This window comes from Nycticebus coucang, chromosome 7 (assembly GCF_027406575.1).
Source record: "Nycticebus coucang isolate mNycCou1 chromosome 7, mNycCou1.pri, whole genome shotgun sequence".
NCBI lineage: Eukaryota > Metazoa > Chordata > Mammalia > Primates > Lorisidae > Nycticebus > Nycticebus coucang.
Genome location: NC_069786.1, coordinates 52,954,845 through 52,968,795, shown reverse-complemented (window position 1 = coordinate 52,968,795; position 13,951 = coordinate 52,954,845). Strand labels below are relative to the sequence as shown.

Here is a 13,951-nt window from a genome sequence, read left to right as displayed (position 1 = left end):
GAATATCTGTTAAAAGTGATGCTCCATTTGTTTACAGAAAAAAATGCAATTTAATTCCTAATTAGGCATTAATTTATGGCTCAGAGGTTTGAACTGGTTTAGTTTTTTTAATAGAAATGTTTGAAACTTACGTACAAGTTGTCTTTGTCATGTTGTCTTTAGTTAATTTAAAAAAACGAATAATAGATTTTTGTTTTGAGGACTCGAGTTTGTTTGAGCCAGAGATACAAAAACTTTGTGGCTTTGTTAATTTGACCACCTCCTAGATTTCTGTAGATGGGGAGGGTTTCTGAGAAATCTTTGCCTCCGTTTTTGGAGCATGCTGAAAGGCTCAGTGAATGCAGTAAGTCTGAGGTTCTGTAAGAAAGGATTTTGTGCGGAGAGGATCCTTTGGGCAGGATCCTCATAAGTCCGTGTTATACACATTTTTGAGAGATTGTGGGAATTCTTCAGTCTCCTCTTTCCCGATTGAGAGCAAACATTCAATGCCTGAGATTATACAAAATGATTGCTCTCCAATCAAAAGAAATTCATCAGCTTTTTGCAAGATGAAATAAAGTAGGCTGTATTAGCAAAAAGGAAAGCATTAGAACTGGTCATTGCAGTGCTGGTCATACTAAACCTTGCAAATAAAATAGAAAAAAAACCAAACAAAGTCTCTTTTAATGTTTTTAACCAAGGACAAAGGGGAGCAACAGTAAAAGATAATCACCACAGAATAAAAGCATTTTCGAGTATGAAGTACTCTGCTATTTTTTCTGAAGTATAGTCACCTTCTAATTACGTTTTTCTCATGCTGAAATCATAAGTACTCTATTTTATTTAGCAACATACTAACCAACTCAAATAGTGAGTAATCAGGTGGAGAATGGGCAGGATATTAATGTGGCATTAACATTTGAGTTTGGAGAGCCAGGTGGAGGTTATGAAAATTTGATGAAAAAATTCAGTCAAGCGGATACCATTCAATTTCGTCAAATAAATTATTTCTCATTTGAGGATAGGAATGCTTTCTGGATACAATATCATTCTAAAACATTTAAGTATTACAAATTGAAACTTGGAAGAGTGAGACTGGAAGACATACTTGCCTTACTCAACACCTGCCATGAACCCCTTTAAATGATCTGTTTTATAAATATGTTTCCCACATACTTCAATTAACTTTATAATAATTTTACGATTATTGTAAAGACAGTAACCAAGAATCAGAGGAACTAAATGGAAAAATCCATCAGACAGTATTTCCACAGACGTGTATTCCTTGGCACCCCATCAGTGAGAATTTTAATGAAAGATTTCAAGGTCATTTAAGTTTCAGAAATGACTGTCTTGTAGATTTAGAAGTCACATGGGCATACTGTCAGTTGGTTTGAATGTACTCCTACAAAGTATCTTGTTTAAATTTAGTCAAACATCATAGTTTTCGTGACTGTGGAAACTTTCCCAAGAAAGCTAGTCCATGAACAAAAGTTTGGGAAGCCCTGCTATGAGGTTTACCAGATGGCCTCATAAATAGTCACTAATTCACACAAGTAAAAGCTCAGTGGAAAGTATTTTCCACCCCCATTCTTTCTTGTGCTTTTCAAAGAGCAATTTTGGTGCACTGCATTTATGCATAGAGGGCGATGCACGGGTTGACCTCACAGTAGACCTTGTGCTCTGTCCTCCAGGCGACACCGCCAACTGCCCGAGTCTGGACAGCGTGGACCTGGAGGACCTATCTCTGTTTGGAACTCTCCCTGGGCCGGGCCCGGTACTGGTGGACCGGAATCGGTTGTCCAGTGCGAGCAGCTGCAAGAGCTGGCTGAGCTCGGTGACAATGGACAGCGAGGACGGCTACCAGACGTGCGTGTCGGAGGACTCCAGCAGGGGCGCCTTCAGCAGGCAGACCAGCACGGACGACGAGTGCTTTGTCCTCAAGGACGGTGACGATTTTCCGAGGAGGTCTTCAGCAAGGAGAGACCGGAGCACCAGCACCGCCAGCAGCGGGTCCATGTCGCCCTTGTGGGAAGGCAACTTCGCCAGCCCGTTTGGGACCCTGCCTCGGAAGAACAGAAAAGGCAGCGTCCGGAAGCAGCTCTTGAAATTCATCCCTGGTCTTCACCGCGCTGTGGAAGAGGAAGAGAGTCGCTTTTGACCCTGTCGTGGTGCCCTTTTCAAATGAGCTTATTGCACAAGTATCTCAAGACTCCTCTAGATCAACTTCCACCCAGCTTGGTGGGAAAGTGCAGATGGATTGCTAAACTGGCATCCCATTTCACAGCAACGGTGAACTTTATTTAAATTGGTGTATCTTTTTTTTTTTTTTGCATCTTAAGTCGTCTTGTTTTAACTAGAATAGCTGTTCTAAGCAAACGTTAGAGAAATTAAGTAAGATAATGCAACAAATCAATGCATTTGGCTGTTCATTCTACTGCCTGTAAAAGAAGAGTGATATTTATTTTCTAGGTTATTCATGTAAAAAGTTGAGAACTTTTTGGAGTTAATTGTAAATAAAAGAGTGGCAAAATAAAATATCTGAACTACATTCCACAGGATAATTGGTAGGGCACAAATTCTAATGTTTGCTTAAGCTTAGTAGCTCCTGGGAAGGTGTAATAATAGGCAATTCGGAATGTTTCTGTTCAAATCTAAGAATGGGTTAGAAACAAAGGTGACCATCAGCCGTTTCTCATGTTCAGAGTAACAACAAAGCAGGAAGTAAAAAATTTACTATAAGGGGTTAAGCTTCATGAGAACCACAGAAAGATGTCTGAGATGGGTGCTGAGGAAGATTATGATAAGCTCTCTTTAATTGGCAGTCTAAACAAAACGTGTGGGAAGCTCAGTTTTCTTGCCTAATTTGACTTTTGTTCTATCTGACCGTTGATGATGCGTCTAGAGCTCTTAGGATCTTATAGCTTTGTGATGATGATGATGATGATGATGATTTTGCTACAAATGGCTAAAATCCAACAAGAAAATTAGGAAAGCATTCACCCCTCCCGTAGATTTTTTCACATTACTTCTCACTTTATGTTACATATTCGAAATATTTACTGCCTCAGCAGTATTTTGTATGTTGGTTATGAATATCACATTACTTCTGGGCTTTAAATCCCTCTATATTTTGTTCAATATCTATTAAAGTCCATGATCTCTCTGTTCTAGTGACACAGATGTTCATTAACTATATACCAGAATAGGCAATTTGGACTATGTTATGGTCTTTACTTATTTTAAGCTATGTGTGTATGTGTGTGTGTTTGGGAGAAATAGAAACAGTTGACTTTGAGTAGAAGTGCTACACTTCAGTACATTTTCGATTAATCTAAATAATGAGTTATTTTGAGAAAAAAAGAGGGTAGGATAAAGAAGCTTTTAAGATAAGAAATAATAAAGTATCAAAATATTTCTAGTTGAGACCTGATGTCAAGTTCTTTGAACTCAGAAACATCTGATAGACTCCACATATGGGTCATTGAGATGAAAGGCAGAGAGAGTATACCACTTTTCATAGATACAATAGAAATCCCCTATACCATTTACTGAATGCCTAACAAGCTAAAACATTTTACATGTGATTCCCACATTAACCCTATAGGAGTTGTTTGGTATACAGATGAGAAAGCAGGAATTTGTTTACATAGTGACAACACAGAAATTAAAAGCCAGGTCTTCCAAGCTCCAGCCTATTCTAGTCTCTCTGGATAATCATTTACTCTTTTGCTAGTTCTGTTTTATGACCACCACAGTACTTTTTATTCTGCCCAGTGGAATACTTAAAATGTACGATTGTAGATACTGTACTGTCTTTGATAAATAGGAAAATAAACATTTAGGATGACTCTCTTGGCCTCTACAAGCAAATTTTCAGATATGGGTACATTAATATCTGCCTGGCTAGCAACACACTTAGTTTCAAAAAGAGCTTGCAAAAAAGTTATGATTCAACTGGTATTGCGTGTTTCTCGTCATAGTCTAGAATTGTCATATTAAAGACCTGCTTGTGTGAATGCAGCGTTTCCTATTAATTCTATTTCACAAATCTCATAGGAAAGACATATTATATTTGACAAAAGATGACTTTTAAGTCTTTTACAAAGTGACCAAATGCTTTAAGAACTAGTACAGGTTCTATGGAAAAGCTGACCACAGATCATTTGCTTTTCTTGTGGCTTCAGTACAGAAGCGTGATACTTTTCGTATGATAGTAGATATCAAATGTAAAAAAGAAGCAGGGAAGGGACAGGGTAAGTATTACTTTAATTTGTGATGAGAATTAGTGTCAAGATTTAGATACGTTCTGAGAAAAAAGAAAAGCACTGGTTAACCAAGGTACAGGAAGGGAGGGTATGTCATATTTATATATTTACAAGCTGTAAGAAAGCCAGCATTTGTTTAGTGGCAATGTGGGTAAGTTTCTCACGGCATAGCTTTTCAGACTAAGCCTGAACCCACTGGGACGTCTGAAGAACATTATGATGTGTAGTGACTCATTTTGGTATAATTAACTGGGAAAAAATTGAAAAGTTTTTTTTTTTTACCCAAAGTGGCCAAGTATGTAATATTGGTGAATTATATTAATTGGCAAATTGTTATGAAAATTATTTTTATACAATGGCACTTGATAAACCAAATTTATATAAAACATATTGGGAATTAGTTTATTATGTGGCTGAAGGGATGACACCATGTGAAGCTTATTGGTAATATACTTTTTGAAATGAACTTTTATTCATTACTTTATACTTTGCAATTCTTCTATATTTTAGGTGCATGCAACAAACAGTATTTAAAATTTTAGTTTGGCTCGGTGCCTGTAGCATAGTGGTTATGGCGCCGGCCACATACACTGAGGCTGGGAGGTTTGAACCCAGCCCAGACCAGCTAAGCAACAATGACAACTGCAACAGAAAAATAGCCGGGCATTGTGCCGGGTGCCTATAGTCCCAGCTACTTGGGAGGCTGAAGCAAGAGAATTGCTTAAGCCCAAGAGTTTGAGGTTGCTGTGAGTTGTGATGCCACGGCACTCTACCTAGGGTGATATAGTGAGATTCTGTCTCAAAAAAAAAAAAAAAAGAAAGAAAGAAAGAAAGAATTAAAACAAAATTTTAGTTTGAACTGAAGAAATAAAACTTGAACACCATTTGCACATATTGAACATAAAATATAACTATTTATGAATGTATAGAGACTATATTAAATAATACATAACTATTGAGCCATTCACCTCATAAAAGTATTGTTACTTTATATCTGTCTCCTTACAGAACTATAGGCTATAAAAAAACCCTGATATCTTTCTGAAATAAAGAGTGCTATTCTTTAAGTTTCAAACTTTCTCTCTCTTTCTCTTTCTCCCTCTCTACCTTAAAAGAAAAGATTGTTTTAAAAGCAGACTTTTTAAATCCTGAGTGACCTCTTGACACTTACTTCTTTGAGGCCCTTAGAAGGCATTATCTGCTGAATTGAGGGTTTGCACTAGTATTAGTTTTCTATTGCTGTTTAAGAAATTCCTATAAAAATAGAAGCTTAAAACATATATATAATCTCAAAGTTTCTGTTGGCCAGGAGTCTTGGCACAGGTTAGTAGGGTCTGTTCAGGATCTCACAAAGTTGCAATCAAGATGTTTCCCAGGGTTGCATTTTTACCTAGAGGCTTGATTGGAAAAGGATCCACTTTTAAGCTCCCTTAAGTAGTTGTCATTTCTTTGTGGCCATACGATTCAGGGCAGCTTGCTTCTTCAAGGAAGAGAAAATTGGAGTGAAGCCACAAGGAAGACAGAGTCTTAAATAATGCAATGTACTCACTCGAATGACTCCATTGCCTTTCCATTGAAGTGACTTCCCTTTACATTTACCACATTCTGTTTGCTAGAAACAAGTCACACGTCCCACCCATAGTAAAGATGCAGGAAGTACATGAAGGCCTGGGCAATAGGAGGTGAGGGTCAGGAGACTGTCTTAGAGTCTGTTTGTAAGATCTTTCAAGGATTTCACAAACTGGATAATACATAAAAATACTGAATTTTTTCCTAAACCCCTTTGAGTAAACGTAAATGATGAATTTTATCTCCTTAATTTTTGTATAAAGACATGGTAGCATTAAAGAACTTTGGAGTTAGAGAACCTGACAAAGCTTGAATATCTAGCCAAAAAGCTGACTGATAAATTGAATCCAAGTCTATTATTGACCTCTCCATTTTGTCTTCTAGGTGCCTGGAATGATCAAGGGAGATTTTAAATGAAAATACTAGAGAATGAGCTAGTTATTTTCTTTTAAATTCTACTCAGGGAATCTGACAAGTATTCAAGTGAATTGGGTGATTGTTACATTGGACTTTTCCATTTCTAGGCACTTGCATTTTTAAGAGAGGAGAGCAGAAGGAATTCCACAGAAGAATAAGCAAAACATTGATTCTCAAATCTTAAAAAGCACAAAAGTAAATGATCAACCATGACCAAAAGGCAGGAAATATCACAACACACAAAATTATCAGACGTTTAAGAGAAAAAATATAAAACATATATCTCTTAGGAATAGAGGATAACTTCCTCAACTTCATAAAGATCATCTACCAAAAACCTACAGCTAGTATCATAACAGTGGGAAACTAGATGCTTTCCCCCTAATATCAGGCACAAAGCAAAGAGGTTTCCTCTCATTACTCCTATTCAACATTGTACTAAACAAGAGAATCTAAACCAGTGCAAGAAGACAAGGGGAAAAAAGTACACATACACAAATTGAGAAGGAAGAAATGAAACTGTGGATGATATATTTTTTATATGGAAAATCCTAAAGAATCAGTAACACAACAAAAATTTCTGGGATTCATAAGTGAGTACAGCAAGTCCACAACATGCAACATAAATATACAAAAATCAATTGCCTCCCTATTTATCAGCAAAAGAAAACTGGATTTTGAGGTTAAAAAATATGATAGCAAAAACATGAAATACCTAGGCATAAATATAATATATTGTAGGACCTCAATGTAGGAAACTATAAAACCCTAGGGGTGAGAAAAATCAAGGAAAATACATATAGAGAGATATTCTGTGTTCATGAATTGAAAGACTCAATAATTTTAAGATGTCAGTTCTTTCCAGCTTAAGCTATAGATTCAGGGCAATCCCAATTAAAATTCTGGCAAGGGCTATTTTATAGAAATTCACAATTGCTTCTGAAATTTATATGGAAATGCATAAGACTTAAAATAGTCAATATAGTACTGAAGAAGAACAAAGTAGGAGGAATCACAATACCTTATTTCCGTATTTACTATAAAGCTATAAATATGACATGGTATTGGCAAAAGAATAGATGTATAAATCAGTGGAACAGAATAAAGTACCTAGAAATAGACATATACAAATATAGTCAATTGATTTTTGACAAAGGAATAAATTCAATTAAATGGAAAAAGATTATTTTTTTCTGGAACATATGGAAGATCTTATATGTTTTGCAAAAATTAATTCAAAGTAGACAAAGATGTAAAAGACAAAATAATAAAACTTCTCTACAATTCGGGAGAATGCTTAGATTTCCTAGGGCTTGGTGATGAGTTATTAGATACACTACAGGGATGATCTATGAAGGAAAAAGTTTATAAAGTGGATTTTATTAGTATTAAAAGCATCTGCTTTTCAAAAGATGCTGTTAAGAGAATCAAAAGGTAAGACATAGGCTAAGAAAATAAAAATATTTTCTTCCAGACAAGCAAGAAAGGATGCATGCAATAATGGGTTGGCATTGGAGACATATGTATGCACTCAATATTTAAAAGTATCTATGATTACATATGTAAATCTACATGTGTACATACACGTGAGTTGGCTTATATGCATACATTTCCATGCTCTTTCAGCTGAAAGGTATGAGAAGTAATGACACCCTGGCAGCAGTGAGTGCACCTACAAGATCTTGATTTCTACTCCCAGTCTTTTTTTTTTTTTTTTTTTAATGTTTACCTGGATGGAGCTGGAACATATTCCTCTTAGTAAAATACCTCAGGAATGGAAAAAAAAAGTATCCAGTATACTCAATACTATTATGAAACCAATATATAAACACTTACACATTCTACCCCCATTCTTAATAACAGAAAGCATTGTTCTTTAGAGAAATGACTTGTTCTAAGACCAGGAAAGGAACTGTACATGAACAGTCTCCAGAAGCTCATAGTGCCAGAATGTAAGAAAACACTAAAAAGAGAAACCTCATAAAGATGGGAATATGTTAAAGGGACACAGAAATCAAACTGAAAGAGCTTACAATGGCCAAAGATGGAACACTGAACAATAAATAAATAGTATTAGGATATAAGTTCACATATAAAGTAAATATACACACATGAGTTCACACTGATACAAATGAGTGGGTAAGTAATAAATGGGAGTGAATTGGCAAATTTCCTGTGCAGGAAAGTTCCAAGTTATCTGTGTAAATACTGAACTCTCAAGGAGTTGGAACACAGCTCTCATGCCATACATGTGGGCTGGGCATGGTGACCTCTTTCCAAAGAGTACAATGCAATCTCTTTCAGAAGTTAGAAGCAGAGGAAATATTTCCTAACTTATTCTATGAGGTAAGTATTACTCTAATTCAAGAATCGGACAAAAATACCATAAGAAAACCACAGACTTATATTTCTCTTTAACATAATGAAAAAAGTGCTTAAAAAATTAGAAAATTGAATTGAACAATGTGTAAAAAAAATCACACACTACAATCAAGTGGGACGTATTCCAGGTATGCAAAGCAGGTTCAACATTTGAAAATAAAGTAATGTAATTTAGAAGAAAATGTGTGCAAAACTCTGAATCTTATCAGCCTAGAGAAAGAATTTATGAAGAAGAGCCTATTAGCAGTTGCAGAAACAACAAAAATAAATAAATGGCATCTGATCAAGTTAAAATGTTTCTGCACATTTAAGGACATAATCAACAAAACAAAAAGACAACCTTCAGAATGGGAAAAGATATTTGCAAGCTTTGAGTCTGAAAAAGGGCTAATTACAAGAATCTACACAGAACTCAAGTAATCAACAAAAAAAGAACAAACAACTTCATTAAAAACTGGGCATGAGCCATGAAGAGAATCTTTTCTCATGAGGACAGATGATTGGCCAACAAACACATGAAAAAATACACATCATCCCTAATCATCAGAGAAATGCCAATCAAAACCACTTTAGGGGGGACTGGGCAAGATGGCCAACTGCAAGCAGCTTCTGAAAGAGGCTTCGCTCCAAAAGGGAAGATAACATCCAAAAACGGCCCAATTAAGCTGAAGACTGGGAGCCCAGCCGAGAGAGAAATGATAACTGCAGGTCACCTCTGCTGAGGCAAGCTGCGACTTCAAGAAACCAAGCTTCAAGTACAAAATTCATCTGAAAGGAAAAGGGTCCATCCCCTCCCCCAAGAAAGCTGTGGTCTTTTTGTTCTTCTGTCTCCTTTCTTTTTTCTCTTCGTTTGCTCCTGTGGGTTTTCTATAGACAAATGGTGAACTGTGGACTTCTTGTCTCACCCCACAGGTGAGTGCTGTGGGAAGTGGGGACTACTTCCTCAGAAGGACCCTGCTGTAACTCTGAACACCCTCTCACTAGGCAGAAAAACTGAACTAAAGTCTTCCTTGCCATTCTGAACTTCTAGTACACACTTCCCTCCTTACCCGATGAACCAGAAGCCTAACCTCAGCTGAGACTGAAGGAAGAGGTTCTTGAGCAGTGCTCCCCTTCCTGTCTGCTGGACCAAGTGCTCCCCTAGCAAGAAACTCCAGGGGCCACACAGAGCCCCCCTTACCCACCTCCTCCCCAGACCCCCAACCAAGGACTCTACCTGCGCCCGCAAGAGCCAGCGTCCATGTGACCCAGTGACCCACGCCCACCCAGGCCAGGGGACTCCGCTGGTGCCTGAGTGAGCCAGTGACCAGTGCCCGCCACGACCAGGGGACTCTGCCAGCGCCCATGCGATCCAGCGACGCCTGCCCAAGCCAGGGGACTCCGCCAGTGCCTGTGGGAGCCTGCGACCTGTGCCTGCGCCCGGCGCTTACCAGGTCTCTGCCTGACACAGCCAGGGACTCCGGGAGACACGCAACCTGCGACCTCCCTCCCATACCCTCCGTGACTCCACACCAGCCCACCCAGCTAGCCAGGGACTCTGTTAGCAGCATGACATGCGCCTTCCCTCCAGAGACCTCCCTGCCTATGTGCAGAGCCCTCCTCCTGGCCAGAGACTGCTGGAATCTTGTGCTTTCTGTGCCAAAGTCATCTGGCACCAGACACTCCCAGAACCGTGTGCACCATCCCCTGCCCTGTTGCTGGATCAAGGTGTGCCACACTCTGGAACTGCACCCACAGCTAAAACTCCCTGGTGGGGGCAGTTCCAGAGGAGCTATGCAGGGTCACTCCCTACAAAGATCCAGCAATAATAGAGTGATCCCGCCGGAGTCTAATCTCCGACAGACACCACCCCAGAGGCAACGGTGAAAAACAATCATAAGACAGAATCAACAGAAAAACTCTGGCAATATGAATGATCAGTGTAGATCAACTCCCCCAAGGAACAACAAGGCAGACACGGTACAAGATCCCATGCATAAACAAATGGCTGAGATGTCAGAAACTGAATTCAGAATCTGGATAGCAAATAAGATCGAATTAGAATTCCAAGCAGCAATCCAAAAGATGTCCCAAGAATTCAACGAATTCAAAGACCAAATGACCAAAGATTTTGACACATTGAGACAAGAAGTTGCAGCCCTCAAAGATTTGAGAAATACAGTAGAATTTCTCAGTAACAGAATGGAGCAAGTAGAAGAAAGGATTTCTGACATTGAAGATAAAGCTTTTGAATGCTCCCAAACTTTCAAAGAGGAAGAGAAATTGAGGGCAAAAACAGATCATTCTCTCAGAGAACTCTGGGATAATTTGGAGAAAAGCAATATTTGCCTTATAGGGATCCCCAAAAACAACGAAGTACCTTCATAAGGCACAGAGTCTCTTCTTCATGAGATTATGAAAGAGAACTTTCCAGACATGCCAAGAGATTCTGAAATTCAGATAGCAGTTTCAGAACTCCAGCACAACTCAACTCAAATAAGACATCCCCCAGACACATCAGAATCAATTTCACTAAAGTTAATATGAAGGAGAAAATTCTGAAAGCAGCCAGACATAAGAAAACCATAACCTACAAGGGGAAGAGTACCAGAATAACTGCAGATCTTTCTGCTGAAAACTTTCAAGTTAGAAGAGGATGGTCATTGACTTTTAACCTCCTAAAACAAAATAACTTGAAACCCAGGATCCTGTATCCAGCTAAACTGAGTTTCATTTATGATGGAGAAATTAAATACTTCAATGACATTCACATTTTGAAGAAATTTGCCTTAACTAAACTAAACAAGCTCTCCAGGATATTCTCAGACCTATCCTCCATAAAGACCAGCATAATCCCCCACCACAAAAGTAAACTCAACCAGAAACTTTTGATCAAATTCCAACCTCCGCAGTCACAAAGGGATTAAAAATGTCCACCGGACTTTTGAAAAGCTTATTAATATTCTCAATTAATGTGAATGGTTTAAATTGTTCTCCTAAGAGACACAGGTTGGCTGACTGGATACAAAAACTCAGGCCAGATAACTGCTGCATATAAGAATCTCATCTTACCTTAAAAGATAAATATAGGCTCAAGGTGAAGGGATGGTCATCTATATTCCAGCTAAATGGAAAGCAGGAAAAAGCAGGCATTACAATCCTATTCGCAGATACAATAGGCTTTAAAGCAACCAAAATAAGGAAGGATAAGGATGGACACTTCATATTTGTTAAAAGTAATACTCAATAAGATGAGATTTCAATTATTAATATTTATGCACCCAACCAGAATGCACCTCAATTTATAAGAGAAACTAACAAACATGAGCAATTTGATTTCCTCCAGTTCCATTGTAGTTGGAGATTTTAACACCCCTTTAGCAGTGTTGGATAGATCCTCCAAAAAGAAGCTTAGCAACAAAATTTTAGATTTAAACTTAACCATTCAACATCTGGATTTAACAGACATCTATAGAACATTTCATCCCAATAAAACTGAATAAACATTCTTCTCATCAGCCCACAGAACATACTCCAAAATCGATCACATCCTAGGTCACAAGTCTAACCTCAGAAAATTTAAAAAAATAGAAATTATTCCTTGCATCTTCTCAGACCACCATGGAATAAAAGTTGAACTCAAAAACAACAGGAATCTGCATACTCATACAAAAATATGGAAGCTAAATAACCTTGTGCTGAAGGACTGATGGGTCATAGATGAGATTATGAAGGAAATTGCCAAATTTCTGGAACAAAATGACAATGAAGACACAAATTATCAGAACCTCTGGAATACTGCAAAGGCTGTCCTAAGAGGGAAATTTATAGCACTGCAAGCCTTCCTCAAGAAAATGGAAAGAGAGGAAGTTAACAACTTAATGGGACATCTCAAGCAACTGGAGAAGGAAGAACATTTCAACCTCAAACCCAGCAGAAGAAAAGAAATAACCAAAATTAGAGCAGAATTAAATGAAATTGAAAACAAAAGAATTATATAACAGATCAATAAATCCAAAAGTTGGTTTTTTTGAAAAGGTCAATAAAATAGATAAACCTTTGGCTAACCCAACCAAGAAAAAAAGAGTAAAATCTCTAATTTCATCAATCAGAAATGGTAAAGATGAAATAACTATAGACCCCTCAGAAATTCAAATAATCCTTAACAAATATTACAAGAAACTTTACTCTCAGAAATGCGAAAATCTGAAGGAAATTGATCAATACTAGGAAGCACACCATCTACCAAGACTTAACAGAATGAAATGGAAATGTTGAACACTCCTATATCAAGTTGATCAATAGCATCAACTATACAAAATGTCCCTAAAAAGAAAAGCCCGGGACTAGATGGCTTCATGACAGAATTCTATCAAACCTTTAAAGAAGAACTAGTACCTATATTACTAAACCTCCTCCAAAATATAGAAAAAGAAGGAACATTTTATGAAGCAAACATCACCTTGATCCCTAAACCAGGGAAAGACCCAACAAAAAAAGAAAACTATAGACTAATATCACTAATGAATGTTGATGCAAAAATATTCAATAAGATCCTAACAAACAGAATCCAACAACACATCAAATTATACACCATGACCAAGTGGGCTTTATCCCAGGGTCTCAAGGCTGGCTCAATATACGTAAATCTATAAATGTAATTCAGCACATAAACAAATTAAAAAATAAAGACCATATGATTCTCTCAATTGATGCAGAAAAAGCTTTTGATAATATCCATCATTCCTTCGTGATCAGAAAACTTAAGAAAATTGGTATAGAAGGGACGTTTCTTAAACTGTAGAGGCCATCTACAGCAAACCACAGCCAATATCGTATTGAATGAAGTTAAATTTAGATCATTTCCATTTAGATCAGGAACCAGGTAAGGTTGCCCATTGTCTCCATTGCTCTTTAACATTGTAATGGAAGTTTTAGCCATTGCAATTGGGGAAGAAAAGGCGATCAAGGGTATCCATATAGGGTCAGAAGAGATCAAACTTTCACTCTTGGCAGATGATACGATTGTATATCTGGAAAACACCAGGGTTTCTACTACAAAACTTTTAGAAGTGATCAAGGAATACAGCAATGTCTCAGGCTACAAAATCAACACCCATAAATCTGTAGCCTTTATATATACCAACAAGAGCCAAGCTGAAACAACAGTCAAGGACTCTATTCCATTCACAGTATTGCCAAAGAAGATGAAATATTTGGGAGTTTACCTAACAAAGGACGTGAAAGATCTCTACAAAGAGAACTATGAAACTTTAAGAAAAGAAATAGCTGAAGATGTTAAAAAATGGAAAAATATACCATGCTCATGGCTGGGAAGAATCAAGATTGTTACAATG

General features: G+C 37.6%; 1 protein-coding gene across 1 annotated transcript in view; it reads left to right on the top strand.

Annotated features, from left to right (window-relative positions):
• Positions 1–5,331, top strand: part of CYTIP (cytohesin 1 interacting protein) — a 29,659-nt gene extending 24,328 nt beyond the window's left edge. Inside the window, exon 8 of the mRNA XM_053597849.1 lies at positions 1,674–5,331. Within this exon, the coding sequence (XP_053453824.1) occupies positions 1,674–2,140 (467 nt within the window). The 3' untranslated portion in view covers positions 2,141–5,331. The remainder of the gene's footprint in view (positions 1–1,673) is intronic.
• The last annotated feature ends 8,620 nt before the right edge of the window (positions 5,332–13,951 follow it).